Source organism: Monodelphis domestica, chromosome 2 (assembly GCF_027887165.1).
Source record: "Monodelphis domestica isolate mMonDom1 chromosome 2, mMonDom1.pri, whole genome shotgun sequence".
Classification (NCBI taxonomy): Eukaryota; Metazoa; Chordata; class Mammalia; order Didelphimorphia; family Didelphidae; genus Monodelphis; species Monodelphis domestica.
The window spans coordinates 402,671,601-402,691,693 of record NC_077228.1 but is presented as its reverse complement, the minus strand read 5'-3'; the positions used below and the strand labels follow the sequence as shown (position 1 = coordinate 402,691,693).

The 20,093-nt window shown below is 36.3% G+C and overlaps 1 protein-coding gene across 5 annotated transcripts in view; it reads left to right on the top strand.

Annotated features, from left to right (window-relative positions):
• ARHGAP18 (Rho GTPase activating protein 18) overlaps nt 1-20,093 on the top strand; it is a 236,912-nt gene that overhangs the window by 32,690 nt on the left and 184,129 nt on the right. Inside the window, exon 1 of one of the 5 annotated variants that reach the window (XM_001369716.4) lies at nt 15,892-16,403. The exons of 3 other annotated variants lie outside the window; for them this stretch is intronic. In XM_001369716.4, coding sequence (XP_001369753.1) covers nt 16,288-16,403 — 116 coding nt within the window. In that variant the 5' untranslated portion in view covers nt 15,892-16,287. Of the gene's footprint in view, nt 1-15,891; nt 16,404-20,093 lie in introns of those variants that run through there. One more of the 5 variants, XM_007484545.3, reaches the window with a different exon arrangement.

Here is a 20,093-nt window from a genome sequence, read left to right as displayed (position 1 = left end):
TAGAAATGCAGGTCAGCAACTTGCCTAGAAAGTACACTCTTAAGAGAGTTGCCTGAGAGCACTAGGAAGCTAATTGACACAGTATGTGTCAGGGATACGCTTGAACACCTCTCTTTCTGTCTCCAAGACTAGTCCTTGATGCTTATTTAACACGGTGATGATTCTCTTCAGACAAATATAAACTCCATTTCAGTGATGAATAAACTAAGGCTTGGGGAAATTAGATGACTTGTGACTCCAGCCCACAATAAAAATTGATGGTGGAGCCAAGAGAATAACCCACATTTCTGGACTCTGCTCCAGAAATGCTTTCTCCGCTCTATTAGACGGCTTGCCTCTCGGAAGGGACTACACGATGCCTTCAATAATTTTCTCCTCTTAAAAGATCCTATGGACCAGGGGATTTAACTCTGAGTTACACATAGCATGCTTTTAGAGGATTTTATCCTGAACAACAAGTGAACTAAGGCATTTGGAACCTATTGTTGCTCAGGTGCATGTCTCCCTGACATCATTTCCATATGCATCCCCTTTACTTGCAGGAAACACATTTTCAACTCCTCAACAACTGTTTCCAGGGCCCTCGCCAGTTAAAATTCCTGCAGCCAAGCTTGATTTTACCACTGCCTCTCATCTCATGTAAACTAGAATCTCTGATTATTTGAGGAAGAGGAAAAGGGATATTATATCACCTGGTCTAACAGCAACACACACTTGAGGGATTACAAATTTCCTTTGTCTCATTGTTCATTGACAAGTGGTTCAAGGTAAAGTTATTGAGTGCCCACAAATTATATTACTCATAAATCGACCACAGTATTTTACTTAGGAGAATCATAAAGATGTGGAGAAAGAGACTAAAAGTTAAAGAGAATCCAGGACTGAAAACCTCAGTGTTTGGATGAAAAACAGTAAGTCAGTTGTCATGCTAACATTTGAGTCATCACTGATTAAATAGACAGCAGATGCCTCAGACCTTCAAATATGACACATGCAGAGGGCTAGTGCAAAGTTGTAGAGACCATTCTTTTGCATTCCTTGGCTCTCTAGTTTGTTAAAAAAAATTCAGCTTGAATGGCATTCACAGGTTTTATTTTCACATTTAATTATCATAAACTTTTAGTTGTGTTGATAAAGGGGCCAAATGATGAGGAAATGAACAAAGAATGTGCTTGCAAAGATGAAATTGTACTAACTGAACTTGGCTTGCCTTCAAACTGTGTCATAACCTCTATGACTGTATTGCAAATGTCTGGCTGTAAATGGTGACTCCTGATGGAAAATAAACCAAATATTCTACTTGGGAGATTTTTACTTTAATGTTTTGAGGTAGTATAAACTCTCTCTCTCTCTCTCTCTCTCTCTCTCTCTCTCTCTCTCTCTCTCTCTCTCTCTCTCTCTCTGTCTCTGTCTCTCTCTCTCTGTCTCTCTCTCTCTCTCTCTCTGTCTCTCTCTCTTCCCTCCCCAACCCCTAAGAAACATTTACTGTTTAAAATGCACTACTCAGGGCAGCTGATTGTCACAATGGATACAGCACTACACCAAGAGTCAGGAAGTCTGATTTTCCTGAATTCAAATCTAACCTCAGATACTTATTAGCTGTGTGACCCTGAGCAAGTCACTTAATAGCTTCAGGCTCCTTATTTATAAAAAGAGCTGGAGAAGGGAATGGCAAACCACTTCAATGTCCTTGCTAAGAAAACTCCACATGGGGTCATGAAGAGTTGGACATGTCTGAAAGTGACTACTAGTCAACACAGATAAAAAGATAAAGACAAAAGAACCCCAGCTCCAAGGAGCTTATGTTCTATTGAGTTAAACTAAAAGTATATATTGTGAAGATTGGATTTGGCTCTCCCCCATTGTAACAATGAAGGTACCTAGTTCTTCCTTGATTGTGAAGATTAAATTGTAATCCCCTGTCTATTTTTAGATTTTAATCCCCCAAAATATAAGCACAGTACTTAAAATTGAGTATGGAAATCTATCCATTTTGGATTTTAGTCACAAAAAGGTATGAACAACCATTTCATACATTGAGTGGGAGGTCTGTGACCCACATGTGAAAGAGTGGGCAGTCCTGGAGTGGAGTGACAGCTGTGATTGGTAGACATAAAAATTCAGGGGAAGTGACACAAGAGGAAAAGGTTTTAAAAAGTGAAAACAGAGACACTTGGGGGGAGAGACACACTTGGAGTGGAGAAAGACATTTGGAGTGGAACCTTCTGTAAGAAGCAGCTCTACTGGAGTTGAGGCTGATAAAGAATCTGCTGATTGAACTGACATGTGGTGAATGTAAAGGCTGATTTCCTTTCCTTGGCCTTTCTGGAGACTTCAGTCTGGGAAAGGCCCATAGTCTTGAGAATCCTTTCCCCTGGCTAGAGCCTTTGAATTCCTACCTGGCTCAGAGGAAGACAGACTGTGCTCTCTCTCTCCTTTTCTTCTCTTTCTCTCTTCCTTAATGTCTTCCCTCTATTGTAAAATAAAATACCATAAACTCCATTTTGACTTTAGTAAATCATTTTTGGGATTTAGTAATTAATTCCCTGGAGACCAATGAAATATATTCAGTCCACCATAAATTTAAAAATATAAATATGTACAAGTAAAGACATAACAATATGTACTGGAGAGAAGGAGGTTGGGAACATTAGTTGTTGGAGTGGGTGGGGAAGGGGACAAGAAAGACTACTTTGGAAAGGGAATGGTTTTATAGAAACCTGGGAAGACTTGGATGGATTTATGCAAAGTGAAATGAACAGAATTAGAAGAACAATTTATACAGTAACAACAAAAAATATCACAAACAATTAAAAAGACTTAGGACCTCAGATCAACACAATGTCCAATCACAATTCCAAAGGACTCCTGATGAAATCAAACTACTCAGCTCCTGACAGCAAGGTGATAGGTTTAGAGGGCAGAGTAAGACATGATTTTTGTTTTGTTTTGTTTTGTTTTGTTTTGTTTTGTTTGGACTTGGTCAATTTAGGCTTCTGTTTTGCTTGAATGTACATGTTTTGCTTATCTTGCTTTTTAAGTGAGTGGAGGTGGTGATGGGATGGAGACCTTGTGGACCTGAAAATAAATAAAACTGAGTTTAAAAAAGAAAAGCCCAATCTGGAGAAGGCATAAGTTAAAAGAAGATTCAAAAAGAAGATTTTATGTTGTTTAAGGGGTTCTAATTTGAGTGTCATTAATCCTCAATAAATTAAATAATTTTGAAGTCTATGAGACTTATTACTACTTTTACTAATGAAAATTAAAAGTACAAAAAAACTTAATGGAGAGATTCAGAACCATAAGGTTTTTAGGAAAAACTGATATGGTCAGTAGTTAGTCTGTTAACCATAGACTAGAAAACAACATAACATTTCTTCCATTGTCCTTTACTCCTCCCTTAGTCTTTAAATATTCCCCAGGTTCCCAGGATCTACATATTACCCAGGAACCCCAATGGATTATAGTGTTTAGACATTTCTGATACTCCCAGAAATATTTTCTTTCCTTTAACTCTAGCCAGGGCATTCCCCTTAAAATAAGCACTCTTAGAAACCATGTTCAAAAAGGATCTCTTGATCTTTCCTCACTAAGCCTTCCTTTCCTCAAGATTTTCCTATTGAAGGAGCCACTATCTTCTCAATTTAGTTTGCATTTTCAATAGTATTTCTTTCAGGTGACTCAGTAGATTGAGAGCCACACTTAGAGACAGGAGGTCCTAGGTTCAAATCCAGCCTCAGACACTTCCTATTTGTGTGACCCTGGGTAAGTCAGTTGACCCCCATTGCCCAGCCTTTACCACTCCTCTGCCTTAGAACTAATACACATTATTGATTCTAAGACAGAATGTAAAAGTTAAAAAAAAAAAGATTTCTTCCTACCTTTCCTTCACCTCCTATATCCAATCTATTGTCAAACCCAATATTCTCCTAATTTCCCTCTTTCACACAGGTAAGACAACACCCCTTTCTCTTCATTTATTACAATAACTTCCTATTGAGTTTTCAGACTTCCATTTTCTCCTTTTTTCATTCCTTTCATACAGTGAAAGGAACATAATATAATATTAAATAAATAAAATAATATTATATTATAAAATGTAATATATTAAATAAATAAAATAAAAATAAAATCACAACATCATATTAAAAAAGAAAAAATCTTCATGGGTTTCCTGTTGACTTTAGGATAAAATGAAAACCCCTTTGCCTGGCAATCTGGTTCCAACAACCTTTCCAACCTTTATCATATAATTTGCCTTTATGCACTCTACAATCCAACCAAACTAGAACATGAACCTTTGTCCATGCATTTGCAGAAGCCACCTCTAACGTTCAGGAGGTTTCCTTTTCTGCCTCTTTAATTCCCTATCTTTCTTCCAAGGACATGTCAAACATAGCTTCTCCTGTGAATCTCACTGCTGTAACTTGATAATAATTTCTCCTGCTTCAAGTTATGAGACTGTTAAACTCTGTATTCCCTACCTATATATGCCCTATGTTAATTCTTTCCCCAGCCCCCCATGAAACAATACAAGCTCTTCAGGGGCTAAAATTATCTCAATTTTTATGTTGGTAATCTCAGGACCCAGTACAGTAACCTCTCTCCCCTTCTTTTCCCTTCCCTTGTCACTATCTTATTCTAGACCTTCATCACAGCCATTCTGGACAATGTTGACTTCCTGGTTGGTTTCTCTGTTCTCAGTCCTCACTCTTCTCCTGTCTATCTTTCTCATAACTGCCAGAATGATATTACTAAAGCTCAGGGCTAACCATGTCTCTCCTCTAATCAAGAAGTTCAATTTTCTCATATTTGGATCAAATACAAATTATTTTCTTTGGCATTTAGAGTACTGAGCAATCTGAATACAGACTTCCCAAGCTTTTTACATATTACTTCCCTTCTCATACTATAGCCCAGATAAACTGACCTACTTGTAAATCACAGATTATTTTCCATTTCCCATTTTCTGTGGTTTTATTGCTGTCTCCTAGAATCCCTCATTTCTATTCAAAGCTAAGCTCAAGGGCCACTGCCTACATGAGGTTTTTCATGATTTTCCCCAACTACTAGTGTCTGGCTTCACTCCATTTCCCAGTTCAAATTACCTTGCCCTCAATGGCATTTATTTTGCATCTCATGTATGTCCTTACAGTTCCTTTGATAGAATATAAGCTCCATGAAAACAAAATGCATGTCTTTGTATCTTTAATAGCTAGCATCATGCTTGGCACATTTTACACTCATAATAAATGTTTGTTGATTAATTGATTAATTAATCTGAAGGAATATGGTGCAATCCTTTGGGGGATTTCATATTGAGGTAATAACATTTTTTCAAAAGGACTTTAAAGTTTATCAATTGCTTTTTCATCACAACAGCATGGTAAGACAAGTAGTACAATGATTGGTCTCTCCATTTTATTGATGATATTCAGAAAGATAAAATGATTTGTCAAATATCACCCAGTAAATGTCAGAGTTTGGACTTGAGCCCTAGTCTTTGCATCCAAGAAAAGTTTGTTCTACAGTTGCCTTTTGTAGGCTCGTTTGAGAAAGCAAATTATAGAAAGGAAGAATGATTTTTGGAACAAGTTTTTTATGAACCTTTCCAGAACCAAAGAATCACATGAGTAAAAGAGACTTTATAAATGGATGAATTAAAAGATGTGACTGGACTTGTTTTGCTTGTATTTGTTCAGGATCAGCAACTCTCAACTAATCACTGAAGGTGATCTTTTATGGGAATCTGTAATAATCAATGGAAGTGATGCTCAAATGTTCAAAGTGTTAAAAAACTTTTTGAATCTCTTAGTTTATCTTAAAGCAATTATTATGACATTTGCAATGATGATACAAAAGCAATTGAAAAAACTGCTGGGCTCTTAGAATGAATTAAAGTGGGGATAGCACATTCAACTGTATTTGTAGTTATTGCATTCTTTACCACCATACACTTATGATTTTTAAAAAGCTAGATTTTTGTCATTCAACAAGCATTTATTGTGCCTACTACATGCCAGTATCACTTAAAGTCTTTGATGAAGTACTAATAATTATTAATTTATTAAATCATAATTGTTCAAGGTATATCTTTTAATATCCTGTGAGATGAAAGAGGATGTATATGTAATGCACTTCTGCTGCCTATTAACATTCTGGCTATCTTGAAGAGAAGCATTTGGACAGTTGAGTTGCCAGATGAGCCAGTCAGTTTTTTCATGGAACATCATTTTTACTTGAAACAATGACTGACAAATTGATTGTTCAAACTTGGGTATTTTATAGATCATTCTCAAAAATGAATGAAGTGAAACTGTCACTTCAAGTAAAACAACTGACACAATTTGTTGCCAATGATAAAAACTCAAGCTTTCAAGCAGAAATTAGAATTTTAGAAAATGTGGATTCATAACCATGAGCTTGACAGCTTCCCAATTCTTAAAAGATTTTTATTAATTAATTAATGATGATATAAATGAATGTGATACTAATGAATGTTAACTGATATATTAAAAAATATGTCAAAATTTGATAAATCTGAGTTACTCAATAAACCAATGAACCAATAAACCAAACTGTCCAAATGACCAGTGAATGATGTAATGAAATCACAAGTATTAGACCAATAGACTTTTAAGGCAAAAGAGTATGAAAAGTTCATTGACAGAGTTTCATATGATAACTAATATTTAAGAAACTATCATTTGTCAAGTTTTGGTGTCTTATCAAAGAAGAATATTCATGATAATCCAAGAAGGCTATTAAATTATTCTTCCCTTTTCCAGCTAAATATCTGTGCAAAATCAGATTTTCTTCATAATCAAAACAATACGGCATAATAAATTGAATGTAAAAACAGATATGAAAATCTAGCTAGCTTCTATTAAACTAGATATTAATGAGATTTGTAAAAGAAATGTAAAACAACTCTTATTGTATTCTTATTGTTTTATTTTGGAAAATATTATTATTTTTGAAAAACATGTTATTTATATAAACATGTGATGGGTTTGGTTTTTATTTTTAAATTTATTATTATGATGATTCTTTAGTATTACATTTATTATTTTATATTAATTTTATATTACTTTATGTATTAAATTTATTATTATTATTAGTGGTAATATTTATAAACATTTATATTTTATCAGTTAAAATTTTTTAATATGATAAAAATAGATATAATCCACATATCCTCAAAGTTCTTTGGGATCCTCCATTTCTAAAAGTACATCCTGTGACCAAAAAATTTGAGAACTGCTACTCTAGAGGTTGAGGAATAATGAAGCTAATGGCTCCTTATTGCTCACCATTTCCTTCAAACTTTGGCCAGTTGGCCAGTTTGCAAATGATTAGTTCTTTGACCATTTTCCAAGCTCTGTTTATAAGTGTTGTCACTGATGTTTCAGTTTAATGTTCAAATTTTAATAGCAGTGTATGCTATTAGTTTGAAATGCTATATGTTAGGAATAGGGCAATAAAAACATTTCTAGCTTTTTGTGAGATTCTAAGAAAATACACTTCCAACCTCCAGCTTTGAAATTGAACGTTTGTCCTGACAATCTCAGCCCAGATAAAGCCCTTGGGTGTCCTTGGGAAAATTTGAAAATTGTGTCTGTCCCACTGAATTGTGTAAGTTATTGTCTTCTGGAAGTTTTGAGGCTTCATTTTAATGCTTTTGACTTCACTTTCCACAAAATAAACACCATGCAGAATATTTTCTCTCTTTTTTTGTATTAAATAATATAGGCTTATTGAAAGTAATGATTATATTTTTCTTTTTGTATTTGTGTCCCTAGCCCTCAGGATGGTGTCTGATACATAGTGAGCACTTAATAAATAAATGCTTGTTAAGTGATTGATTAAAATGTGCATATTAATAAAAAATTAATTTTAAGACTTAACTGTGGCTTCAGATACTTCCTAGCTGTGTAATCCTGGGTAAGTCACTTAACCCCATTGCCTAACCCTTGCTACTTTTCTGTCTTAGAATGATACTAGAACAGAAGGTAAGGATTATTAAAACAAGCAACCAAACAAATAAAGTCTTCCTTCTGGCACTGCCCCTATGTGTTATCGTCTAGATATTTGCCTACCTTGTCTACCCCTATGGCTGCTTTTACTACCAACTAGTAACACCAAAGACAAAAAGTACTGTTGCTAATCTTTGAAATGTAAAGCCCTGGTCATATACCTGAATTAATGTAGGACACCCATTTCCAAGGGATCTTGAGCTGAGAGTTGAGTCAGGTACTTGTCACAGTTCAAGTTTCACACTTCCCTACACTTTGTTTGAATATAAAGAACTTCCTGGAAACTTGGGGCTTTTCTCCTTGAGGCATGTCTGGATCATTTGGTCCATACTCATGCACCCCAACCACAAAGTCTGGATGTCAATTGTTTTTGTCTAAAATTCCAGTACAATTTAATGAAATAAGTGCACCAGAAGGTTTTGTTCCAGGACACATTAATAAATGTCACTTATAGTGACTGTAATTAAGCTTTAGATTTTGTTTGATGCATTTTTTATTACAAGTATTGTTTCTCAGTCAATAGATCTGGCCTTCAGGTTCATGCTCTGCATGGATTTTTGATGGGGAGGGGCAAAAAAGGATGACATTGGCATGTCAACCTTGAAAGACAGTTGAGAGGCACAAAGGCCCAGGATTCTGGGGTAGCAGGTGATTAAAATATATGGAAAGGGAAAAATAAAACTTAGATGATTTTTAAAAATAAATATGCAAGGATGAAAAACATTATAAAGATGACTTTCTGGACTAAATGCATAGATATAAGATTTAAAATCTTATCCAATGCATTTCTGAATTGTAAAGTCTTTTTTGCTTCAAAACTATGACCTTTGGCATCATTCATCAGTGGAAAATGAGCGAGCTGTCATCAGTATTTGGAGTACACATCTGAATGATACTAAAGACTATGCACAATCTCTGTATATGCACAATCTCTGTATCTGATATAGTCTCTGACCTTGACAAATTAATGCCTTTTAATGATCTACTGAACAAGACCATTGATGATGAGGACCTTCCACTGGAAGAAGACAACACATAAAAAGTATCTGAAAATCAGTGGGAGGCAGAATATATCCACAAGGGTATATACGATCTGGAAGGTGGTGAAATCCAGAGAGTAAGAAGTTTAGCTAGGATGGAAATAAATCATGACTAGCCTGAGTCTACTCCAAAATGAGATCTCTAGAAAGAACTCATTAATGCTTGGTATGTTATGGTGTTGTTGCATGATGAGAAGGCCCCAGATATTGAAGACAAGTCTACTTCTAGACCATCTCTAATTTATTTATGGATGTGACTTATTTTCCTACTAGGTGTATGTTCTTTGAAAATAGAGATTAAATTATTTAATTTTTGTTTCACTTTTCATGCCTGACAAAATATTCTATACTCTGATGATACATAATAATAGTTTACTGAGTGAATGAAGAAATGAGCAAAATTAGCCTGAGCAAAGGCAAAATTGGTTTCTTCAGCTCTGGACCAGCAACAATGGTGGCTAAAGAGAATGCAGCAGTTTTTGTTTCAAGAATACCTATATGTATATAAATGTAAATAAGTATATATATATATATTATATATACTTGTTGTATATATAATATATATATATACACAAAGCATCAGCTTTGACAGTTTCTCTAAGGTATTTATAATATACGAAACTAGGCTGTATATTATAAATACCTTAGAGAAACTGTCAAAGCTGATGCTTTGTGTAATTTATTATTATTATTACCAGACCAGGAAGAATAAATTTAAGGAAAGAATAACTATTCTGGGATGAATTTTAACCCTTCTATATTATTTCCATGTTTGGTATAGAAGTTTTTGACAATGAAATGTGATTAGAATTCATCCTCCTTGTTAATAACTAATAAGTCGAAGGTTAAGAGGCATCATGACTGTAAAGTTAGCAAGTGTGGAACGAAGATTCAATCTTGGATTAACTAACTCTACAACTAGAGTTCTTTCCACTAAACTCTATTGCCTCTCTGTCCTGCTTCTTAATTTGCCTTCTATTTAAATACATCATGGGAAATAGAGGTAGAGAAGGGACAAGAAGGGTTAATCTCAAAGCAAAAGATCCAGGCTAATACCACTTATGCACTTACCTATTCAAGAATTGAGGGAAGTCTCAAGAAAAGATCTACAGTTTTAATTACAATTGTTGTTGTTCAGTTTTGTCCAATTCTCCATGACCCTTCTTCTCCAATGGATTAAGACAAACAAGTTAAATGACTAGCCTAGGTTCACAAAGCTAGTGAGAGTCTGAAGCCAGATTTGAAATCAAGTTTTCCTCACTGAAGACTCAGAACTCTATTCATGGAGCCATTTAGGTGCTTCTAAGTAGAGAATATAATCTGCTATTTCATTACCAAATCATTTCCAATAATCTGAATTTTGCCTCAACCACAAAAAGGTCAATTGCTAATTAGATAGATAGAAATGTAAAATTAGGCATAATGCCCAACTCCTACCTAAATGTTAGGAAGTTTCCTAACTCAGGACTCAGCAATTGTGACTGAGCTCTTAACATTTCATCTAAAATTAACGCTCTAAAGTTGCAGAGGAGGGAAATTCTCATACTTCAGGGGCTATTATACTGTCCCGTTGCCAAAGTGACCTAATTACTTGAAAGAGGTTACAACTAATTACATCTCTTTTTTCTGTGCTTAAGGAATGATTGTTGAAGTAAATGTAGTGAAATTAACATAATTTAACTTTATCTTTGGTTTATTTTTTCAGCTGTGAAATGGACAAATTTTAGAATATAAATTAAAGCTTAAGACAGCTTATACAATTGTATTTATGATGAAAGCCATAGTTTTATTTTGCTTCCTTCCTTAACTAAATCTCTGATTGATGGAAATCTGAAGTTCTATGTGGCTTCCCCCCTTAAAATGATTATTTTTGAATGTAAAAGAAATCATTTGTGAAAAATGTTGCAATTCTTGTATAACCTCCAAGCTCAATAACTATTCTATAATAAAACTGTACATTACTTAATAGACTGCTAAATCAAATTGTCAGAAATAATCCACTCTTTGAGATTAGTATTGCAGTGGAAACATTTGTTCTAGCATTTATTTTTGAATGCTGCTTTGCAAAATATCTGTAGCTTCAGTACCATCTAAATTTGTTTTGTTTAAAAACTGTTTGTTTAAAACAGAGGCTTTTCCTTCCTTCCTGTGTGTCATCTAGAAGCTGCTCTATTTAATGTGAATGAATGAAAGAAATGCTTTAACTGTCTTAAAGTCAATAATTACTTTTAAAGATGTTTCATAACAGGAATGTTCAGTATATAATCAGCCATGGGAATCTTTTTAACACCTTCAAGGACATGAGGTTCCCAGCATTTGCTCCTCAGCAGTGGAAGAAGAGTACACAATAGTATTGTTTACTTGTAAAATGGAACCTCATTTTTAAAGTTAGCTTATTAAAAGCAATTACATTTTAAAGATGAACCCTTTTTAGAGACCAGAAATTGAATTCATCCATCACTTACCACGCATTTAATATTTGAGAGGTAGTGTAGTCTTTTTTTTTTAAAACCCTTACCTTCTGTCTTGGAGTCAATACTATGTATTGGCTCCAAGGCAGAAGAGTGGTAAGGGCTAGGCAATGGGGGTCAAGTGACTTGCTCAGGGTCACAAGGCTGGGAAGTGTCTGAGGTCAGATTTGAACCTAGGACCTCCCATCTCTAGGCCTGACTCTCAATCCACTGTGCTACCCAGCTGCCCCCAGGTAGTGTAGTCTTGTAGGTAGATAGGGTGTCATTTAGTCAGGAAGACTAGAGGTTTAAATCTTGCCTCTGAATGGTTTCTTGGCCATATGACTGATATCTACCACATCTTTCATGTGATTTGTACCAGCTTAAGTATCTTAGGCATGTATCAATTCCCCACTTTATATATATATATATATATATATATATATATATATATATATATATAAACATTTATATATATATAATACATCACTATTTGACTATATATACATATATATGTATGTATATATAGTCAAATAGTGATTTCTTTTCTCCAGTAACTGGGAACTTTTATTCTAGGTTCACTTGCTTCTGAATGTTGTATACCTAATCTGTTCCACAGACCAACCTTCTATTTATTAACCAGCATCAAATAATTTTGATGGTTATTGTTTCATAGTATGAGATCTAATACTTCTAGGGCTCTTTTTTCCACACTTTTTATTAATATTTCCTGATAATTCTTAGACTTTTGTTCTTCCTTACGAATTTTGATATTATTTTTCCTATATGTCAAGTAATTCTTTAGTAGGTTGATCTGTATGGCATGAATAAGCAAATTACTTTATGTATTTATTACTTTTTTATTATTATCTATGTCATATTGTCTCAGTCTGCCCATGAACAGTGAATAATTCACTTATTTTTAACATTATTTATTTCTGTTTTTCCTTTTTTAACCCTTACCTTCTGACTTAGAATTAAGACTAAGTATCAGGTCCAAGGCAGAAGAAAGGCAAAAGAAACTAAGTATTGGAGTTAAGTGCTTTGCCATGGGTCACACTAGCTGCCCTTTTTTAAGTTTATTTATTTTCATAAAAATATTTTGTAGTTGTATTTATAAAGTGCCTGTGAATATTTTGATGGAGATATAGCATTAAGATAAATAAGCATTGAAAAAAGAAAATTGAGACTGGAAGAGTTATAACATGGGGGGAGGGAGGGATAAGTGAAGATTTTCTGAAGGAGATAACACCTAAATTGAATATATTTTTTTTTACTAAAACCCTTACCTTCCATCTTAGAATCAATACTGTGTATTGGTTCTAAGGCAGACGAGTGGTAAGGGCTACACAATGGGGAATTAAGTGACTTGCCCAGTGTTATACAGCTAGGAAGTGTCTGAGGCCACATTTGAACCCAGGAGCTACTGTCTCTGGGTGTTGTGGAAGAGAGAAATTGGGAAAGCATGCAACAAAACTGGAATAGCTGGGACTGATGACCTATCATTCAAAGGAGAGCATTCTGATTTGGAATGTGACTGGAAAGGCAGTTGGAGGGAGACCAACAGAAGGCTGAACCTTTTTTGGCTTGAAAGAGGGAAGAAGTCTGTTCTTTCTTAGTTTTGGAGACTGAAGCCTGAAGGTTGTCTTTGACTTTGAAGACAGAAGAAAGAAGGACAAAGTGCAGCTCTCTCTGATTTGCTCTGTTGTGATAGTGACTGAACTTCCAGACCTATCAGTCATTTCTCTCAATTGAACTATATTTCACCATCCTCCTCATTGTAGTATTAGGGAAATCCCCAACCTTCTTTCCCTCAATTTCTTATTCTTCCCTGTCTTCTCCCCAAAAAATCCTTACTTAAGATAAAGAAGAGAAAGAACATTTCATTTGAGACATCATAAAACTCACCCTGGGAGATTTAAAAGACCAACAGAAGAAGCTGCCCCCTAAATTGAATCTTGAAGGAAAAGTCTTTTGAGATGTGAAGAAGATAGAATATACTTCAGATGTGGAGATGGAGAGAAAGGGCAACTGGTATGGAAGGTAGAATATTGCAATCAGGGGTATAATAGTCCATTTGAATATATATATGTATATGTATATATATCTTAGTGTTATGAAGAGGAATAGCATAAAACAAAGTTGCAAAGGTCAGTGGGAACCAGATTGAGAAAGACTTTAAATGCCATGTGCAGGAACTTATATTGTATTCTATAGTCAATGGTGAGCAATCCATGCGTAGAAGATAACTTAGAAAAAAACTTTTTATGAGTAGAAGATAAAGGGAGGGAGATACTTCAAGCAAGGGGACAGATTAAGAGGTCTCTAGGGGCAGTTAGGTAGCTCAGTGGATAAAAAGCCAGGCTTGGAGATAAAAAGTCTTGGGTTCAAATGTGGCCTTGGACACTTCCTAGCTGTTTGACCTTGGGCAAGTCATTTAACCCTTATTGCCTAGCACATAACCACTCTTCTACCTTAGAACTGATACTTAGTATAGATTCTAAGACAGAAGGCAAGGTTTTAAAAAAAGGAGATGGGGGGAAGATCTGACAGTTGTATAGTTGAACGCTGATGGAAGCCAGAGCTATGGTTGTGCCTTTGTGACTAGAGAGAAGGGATTGATGAAAGATATTTTAGAAGTCAAATCAACAGAGGAATAAAAGCAGCCTAATCATAGGAGCACACAGAGTAGATGGATTTGGACTATAAATTTAATTTTCTTCTGGACAGTAAAAAATGTTAAAACTGCATAAACTTTTCCTGAAAAAATACATAAATAACATTCTAACCTGCAGATGAGGCTATGTGTACCCTGCCAGAACCCAAATTGCTGTTTGTCCAGCTCTACCCAACCAATTATTGGGAATTAAAGGGGAAAAATATTACCTTCTTTTGCATGTATGGAAGCTAAGAGAGTAAAATGAAAATCATATTCAACATGAAATGCAAATCAGATGGACTCGTATAGTCTTGCACAGACTGCCCCTTGAGAGGAAATCTGTTGCCATTCTGAGACCCTGGATAGCATTTCATAATTTTTAAATAATATATGAAATGTAAACATTTTGTATGATTTGTATGATGCCACATAAAGTGTAAAGTAGTAGATCTGGGGTTCTAAACCCAAACCTTTGACTCTACTTCACCACACTTGGTAGCAGTCATTATATACTACAGATGCACAGAGTGCAGAAAAGAGGGAGAAAGAAGAAAGTTGTGGGAGGATAAGAAAACAAGTAATGGAAGGGAGAAAAGAAAGCAATTTGGGTAAACTGGTTACCACTAGCAAGTCTCAGGGGCCAGGGTTGCACCAGGGCCAAAAGTCCTCTTATTCCTATCAGAAAATGCATTCTTTTTGCAGTTTGTTTAAGTGAAAGTATCATAACCTGATAACTACATTGAGACTAAGAATGTTTCTTAGATTTGTACTCTGTGATACACATTTTCAACTATTTCAATTGGGAAAACTATCAAATGCTTATAGCTTACTTTGTGACAGGTGCCTGTAGATATGAAGAAGGGGTATACATTTCTCCTCTTTTGAAAAATATGTTAAGATTCAGAAGAAAAAAGCATTAAGTTTAGAAAGGTACTAAAAACACTTGTTTCTAGTCATTTTGTGTTTTAAGCATAGGAAGGAAGTAAAGAGTCCATTTAGGGAATACCATTATGGAAAGTCACATTGAGATTTTAAAAAATTATAGTTATTTATTTTAAATTCTTACCTTCTGCCTACTACTCAGATGCCTCCTAAAAAGTTATAAATTTTTAGGGAGTTTGGTAATTTATCTGTTTTTCCAAGATCTGAACTTAAATACATCTTGAAATCCAGATTGTTAGACCTGTTGTTGGCATATGGGGCAGTTCATAGGAGATGATTAAAAAATGCTTATTGTGAATCGAATTGAATATCGTAAGGGGCAAAGAATTCTGGGCTCATGTGACTTGATATTCTGAGGGTATTTTAATTCTAGCACGTGTTTTTTTCATTTAACAGTAGCCTTTTTTTTAAATTAAAAATATTTTTTTAACCACGTCTGAGTATTTCTTGTGTGTTAGATGGGCAAGGCATTAGGGATTGCTGATACACTTTGCTTTAAAGCTGTGTAACTTTGTGTGAAAGAGAAGATACATGGAGTCGGGATTACTTCATGAGAGGTAGTTTGAACTCTAGGAAACATAACTATCTCTCCCTCAGCTTAAAAAAAGAATCCGCTTTATTGTACTACTTTTGCCACAGGTCTTTCTATTTTTCCTTTATTATGATTATTTTTTCCTAGCAGGAAGTCTTAGAACTGGCACCAAATGGGTTAAGAAAAGCTCCTACTCATGTTACATGAGGTAGCAGAAATAATCAGATGGAAACAGGAATTGGAAGAAAGAGACCGTGTTGACGCTTCGCTTTGTCTCTGAGAGCGGATGCTGTTGGTAGACTTTTACTGGTTATCGGTGGACACTATTTGGGCAGGAGTTTAAGCAATTGAATCAACTCCAAATGGGGAGAAACTCCCACCCGAGTAGAGACCACTAGAGCTGGAGAAGCCCGAGGTCGAACAATACTATTGAGTCACCGCCTCTAATTGGAGAGACAGGAAGCATTTAACCGAGGTAGCTCCTCCCCCATGACACTGTTTCAAATGCTACACTTGGGAGTGGGAGGGGCCACCTCGTGCTAATGAGCTGAGTTGCCAGGCTAGACAGGAACTTCGCTCCTGGTCTTTCTGCCCCAGTATCTCCAGAAATTATGCTGCTTCTCTCACCATGAACTGGCTCTCTGGTTCTCAGGGAGTTGTGCTGACTGCCTATCATCCTAGCAGCAAGGATGGTGCCCTGGTTGGGAATAAAGCCAAGCAGGGGGAAGAAGCCTCCCCGACAAGGTAAGTGCTTTAGGTGCGGGAAACGGGAATAACCTACAAAACTTAACCGAAACCTCCCACCTGCTCCAAGAAAGTACAGGCGGGGAAATTGATCAGGAAAGAAAGTCAGAGGTTGGTAGCACCACACTTGGCAGCGGCAGAAATGCTTGGCAGATAGCTTTTCTGAGTTTCTGGCTCTATTCAAATTCGAGTTGGCAGCGTCCTAAGGGATGCCCGCTGAAGATGTAGGAGGACTGGGAATTGCAGCAGGTGTATTTGTGTCAGCATGGGGAGATTAAATGACCGGGTTGGAGATAATTCTTATGCTTGAATGGGCAGGAGGGGACAGGCATTGGTACTTACTGTTGGCTGAAAGGTCTGCCAAGAGGCAAGGACACGGTTGTACAACTCATTATTAGACAGTGTATAGTTTCTTTTCTTACTAAAAGCAAACCTTTCAGGTAAAAAAGGAAAAAAAAAATTATTGGTCTGTGGCTGGATTGTACATTCTGTTCGTTCTATCTGTATATTTAGTTGTTGTTTTTTCCCTTGGTTTAAAAAATAGTTTCTGTTGTCAGGCCAACCTTCCACCCAAGTGTGATGAAGTTAATATTAAATGACTTTATAGGCCCAGAGGACAACTGGGCTCTGAGATTACTGGGGTGCACATCGTACCTTTTCTCCTCTATGTACTTTGTTCTTTCCTGTGGGCCTTTCTATTTTTTCTCTCTTTATCCCTAGTGACTTTACTGAGCTGAACATTGACACCTCCTCCATTAGATATTTGTTGTAAATATTGGTTAAGTAGGTGAGAAACTTGCTCCAAAGTCTGCAAAAATAATTGGTGCCCTGACTACCTGCCGCACTGTATTAGAATGTTGCCTCCAGAATGCTTAATAAAATATTCTCCAACAATAACAAAATGACCCTAATCCCTAAAGCTTTGACCTCAGGAGAATTCGATATTTTTCTTACAAATGACAAAAAATAACCTGTTGTTTGTCTTTTGGTTATGATTTTAGACTTGCACCCCAACTTTATTTTCCCTCATGATCTTGAAACTACAATAAGTTTTCTATTCAGCCAACTACTTTTCCTAGATTAAGAGAAATGGAAGTGTAGTAGAAAGAGTGCAGAGAGTTGGAGTCTGGACAGCTGGAGTCAAATTTCACTTTTGATTTGGGGCAATGCCTTTAAACTACTCTGAGTGCCTCAGTTTCCTTCTCTGTAAAATGGGAATCAAAGTACTTTTGTGCTGTGTACTTCACCCTGCAGTTGTGTGGGAAATGCTTTGTAAGCATTAGAGTGTGCGGAAATTTTTGTTTTTAAATGATTAATATCTTAGTTTTTTAGCCTTTTAAAACAAAATTTGAATTGACTGAGAGAAGAGCAAGGGGTATCTGTAAAGTGTAGCTCATTGTTTCTTTTGAGAACAAGTGATCATTAGTGACTGCTTAGCAGTAAGCAGCATGCCTCAGAAATGCCATCTCTTCCATAACAACCTGGTCTCACATGACAGCTGAAATGCTTCCAGAACTGTGCAAGGTCAGCCATTCTGAAATGATTTTAGTAAGAAGGTGCCCTCAGGATATATCCTCCCCTCGGGCCACATTTTCCTTTGTGGAGGTTTCTCCTAGATTTTATACTTGGCTTCCTTACCTTCCTAAATGGAAGTGCCCCCCTCCCCACATTGGGTGGATTCTCCCTGTGAAGGAATTATGAGAGGAGTTCTAAAATTGGGGAGACACAAAGATATCCCCTGAGGATCCTCCATCCAAATGCTGTGATAACTTAAGTACATTTTAAGATTAGCTTTCAGGAGATGATAGTCTAAGAAAGTGGAATGACTTTTTAAAGAAGGGGATTTCAGATGAGATAAAGAGAGACTCAAAACCCCACCTGATGAGATTGTGTAGATAAGTTACCATGTGCACTTTTGGTGGCAGGGAGACCCTACATCTGGGAGATCAAAGTCTAAATAAAAGTATTCCTCAAATTATAGGCAGTCCCTTGAGGAGAGAAGACTTTACAGGGACAGTTCTGAACGAACATTTGTGGAAAGTCAAGTCAAGCCAACCAGCATTTATTAAGTTTACTGTGTGCCCAGTAGAGGAATGGGGGGACAGGGCAGCTAAATGGCGCGATGGATTAAGCACCAGGCCTGGGGTCAAAAGGACCAGTTGAAATTCAGACTCAGATACTTAACTAGCTCTCTAACCATGGGCAACTCACTTAACCCTGTTTGCTTCAGTTTCCTCCTTTGTAAAAAAGACCTGGAGATGGAATTGGCAAGCCATTCTAGTATTTTTGCCAAGTAAACCCCAAATGAAGTCAGGAGAATTGAACATGACTGAAAGAACTGAACTACCTGTTCAGGTCAAATCCAGTCAACAAGCACTTTTCAAGGGCTTCTATGTGCCCTAGGCATTGTGCTAAATATTTAGGCTACCTAGAATGGCAAAAACAGTTCTTGCCCTCAGGGAGCTCATAATCTAGTAAGGGAGACTACTTGCCAAAAACTATATTTAAGCCTTATCCAAGTTAACAAAAGGATTACTTAAGGGGGCAGCTAGGTCTAGAGATTCAAATATGCCTTTGGATACTTTTTAGCTGTATGACTCTGGGCAATTACCTAGTCCTTACTCCTCTTCTGCCTTCTTAGTATTGATTCTAACAGAATGTAAGTGTTTTATTGTTGTATTTTTTTTAAACCCTTACCTTCTACCTTAGAGTCAATACTATGTATAGCTTCTAAGGCAGAAGATCAGTAAGGACAAGGCCATGGGAGTTAAGTGACTTGCCCAGAGTCACACAACTAGGAAGTATCTGAGTTCAGATTTGAACCCAGGACCTCCCATGTTTAGGCCGGGCTCTCAATCCACTGAACTACCCAGCTGTCCCATATTTTTTTTTTTAAGATAATTTAAATTGGGACAGGGAAAGGCATCTTGCTGAAGGTGAGATTTGAGCTATATTGAAAGACAGAAACCAGTAGGTATCTAGAGTAGAGCATAACAGTTATAGAGCACAGCCAGTAGGAAATGCATGGAACTGAGAGATGGAAGGAACAAGAAACCAGGAGACCAGTTTGAATTGATTCTAGAGTGTGTGGAAGGTAATAAAGTGTAAAAAGACTGAAAAAGTGGTAAGGAACCCATTATGGGAAAAAGAAAAGAGAGTTGCAGCCTGTCCAATACCTCCAATTATTCTCTTGCCTCTGCTGCCTCTCTTATCTCATCTGAAATTGCCTACTTTAAAAGTCATTCAACTTTCTTAGACTACATTCTCTTGACAACTAAACTTAAAAGGTATTTAAGTTATCCAGAGGACCTTTTAGGGGATATCTTTGTCTCTCCCTATTGTAGTGAATAGATTCAACTACCTGCCTGAGACTTTAAGAGATAAAATACTTTTTGGGTCTTTGATGGGTACCCTGGGCTTAGCCTTGAGGTGGGGGTGCTTTTAGTAGCTGGGTTGTAGCTGGAACCCCTAATCTTGAAGAAGTTGGTTTTTCTGAAAAGTGAGTTGAAGGAATGTTAGTAAGGAGGTATAAGAATTAAACCCTCCATATTTCACATTTTTGCTTGGGGCAAAAAGAGAACCCTAGTCAGTTCTTTGATTCCATATTTAATTTAGGAAAAACCATTATTGATTTCAAGGTATTTGGATTTGAACATTGCCTCTGCAATTCTGTTTTGTTGTAAGACAGTC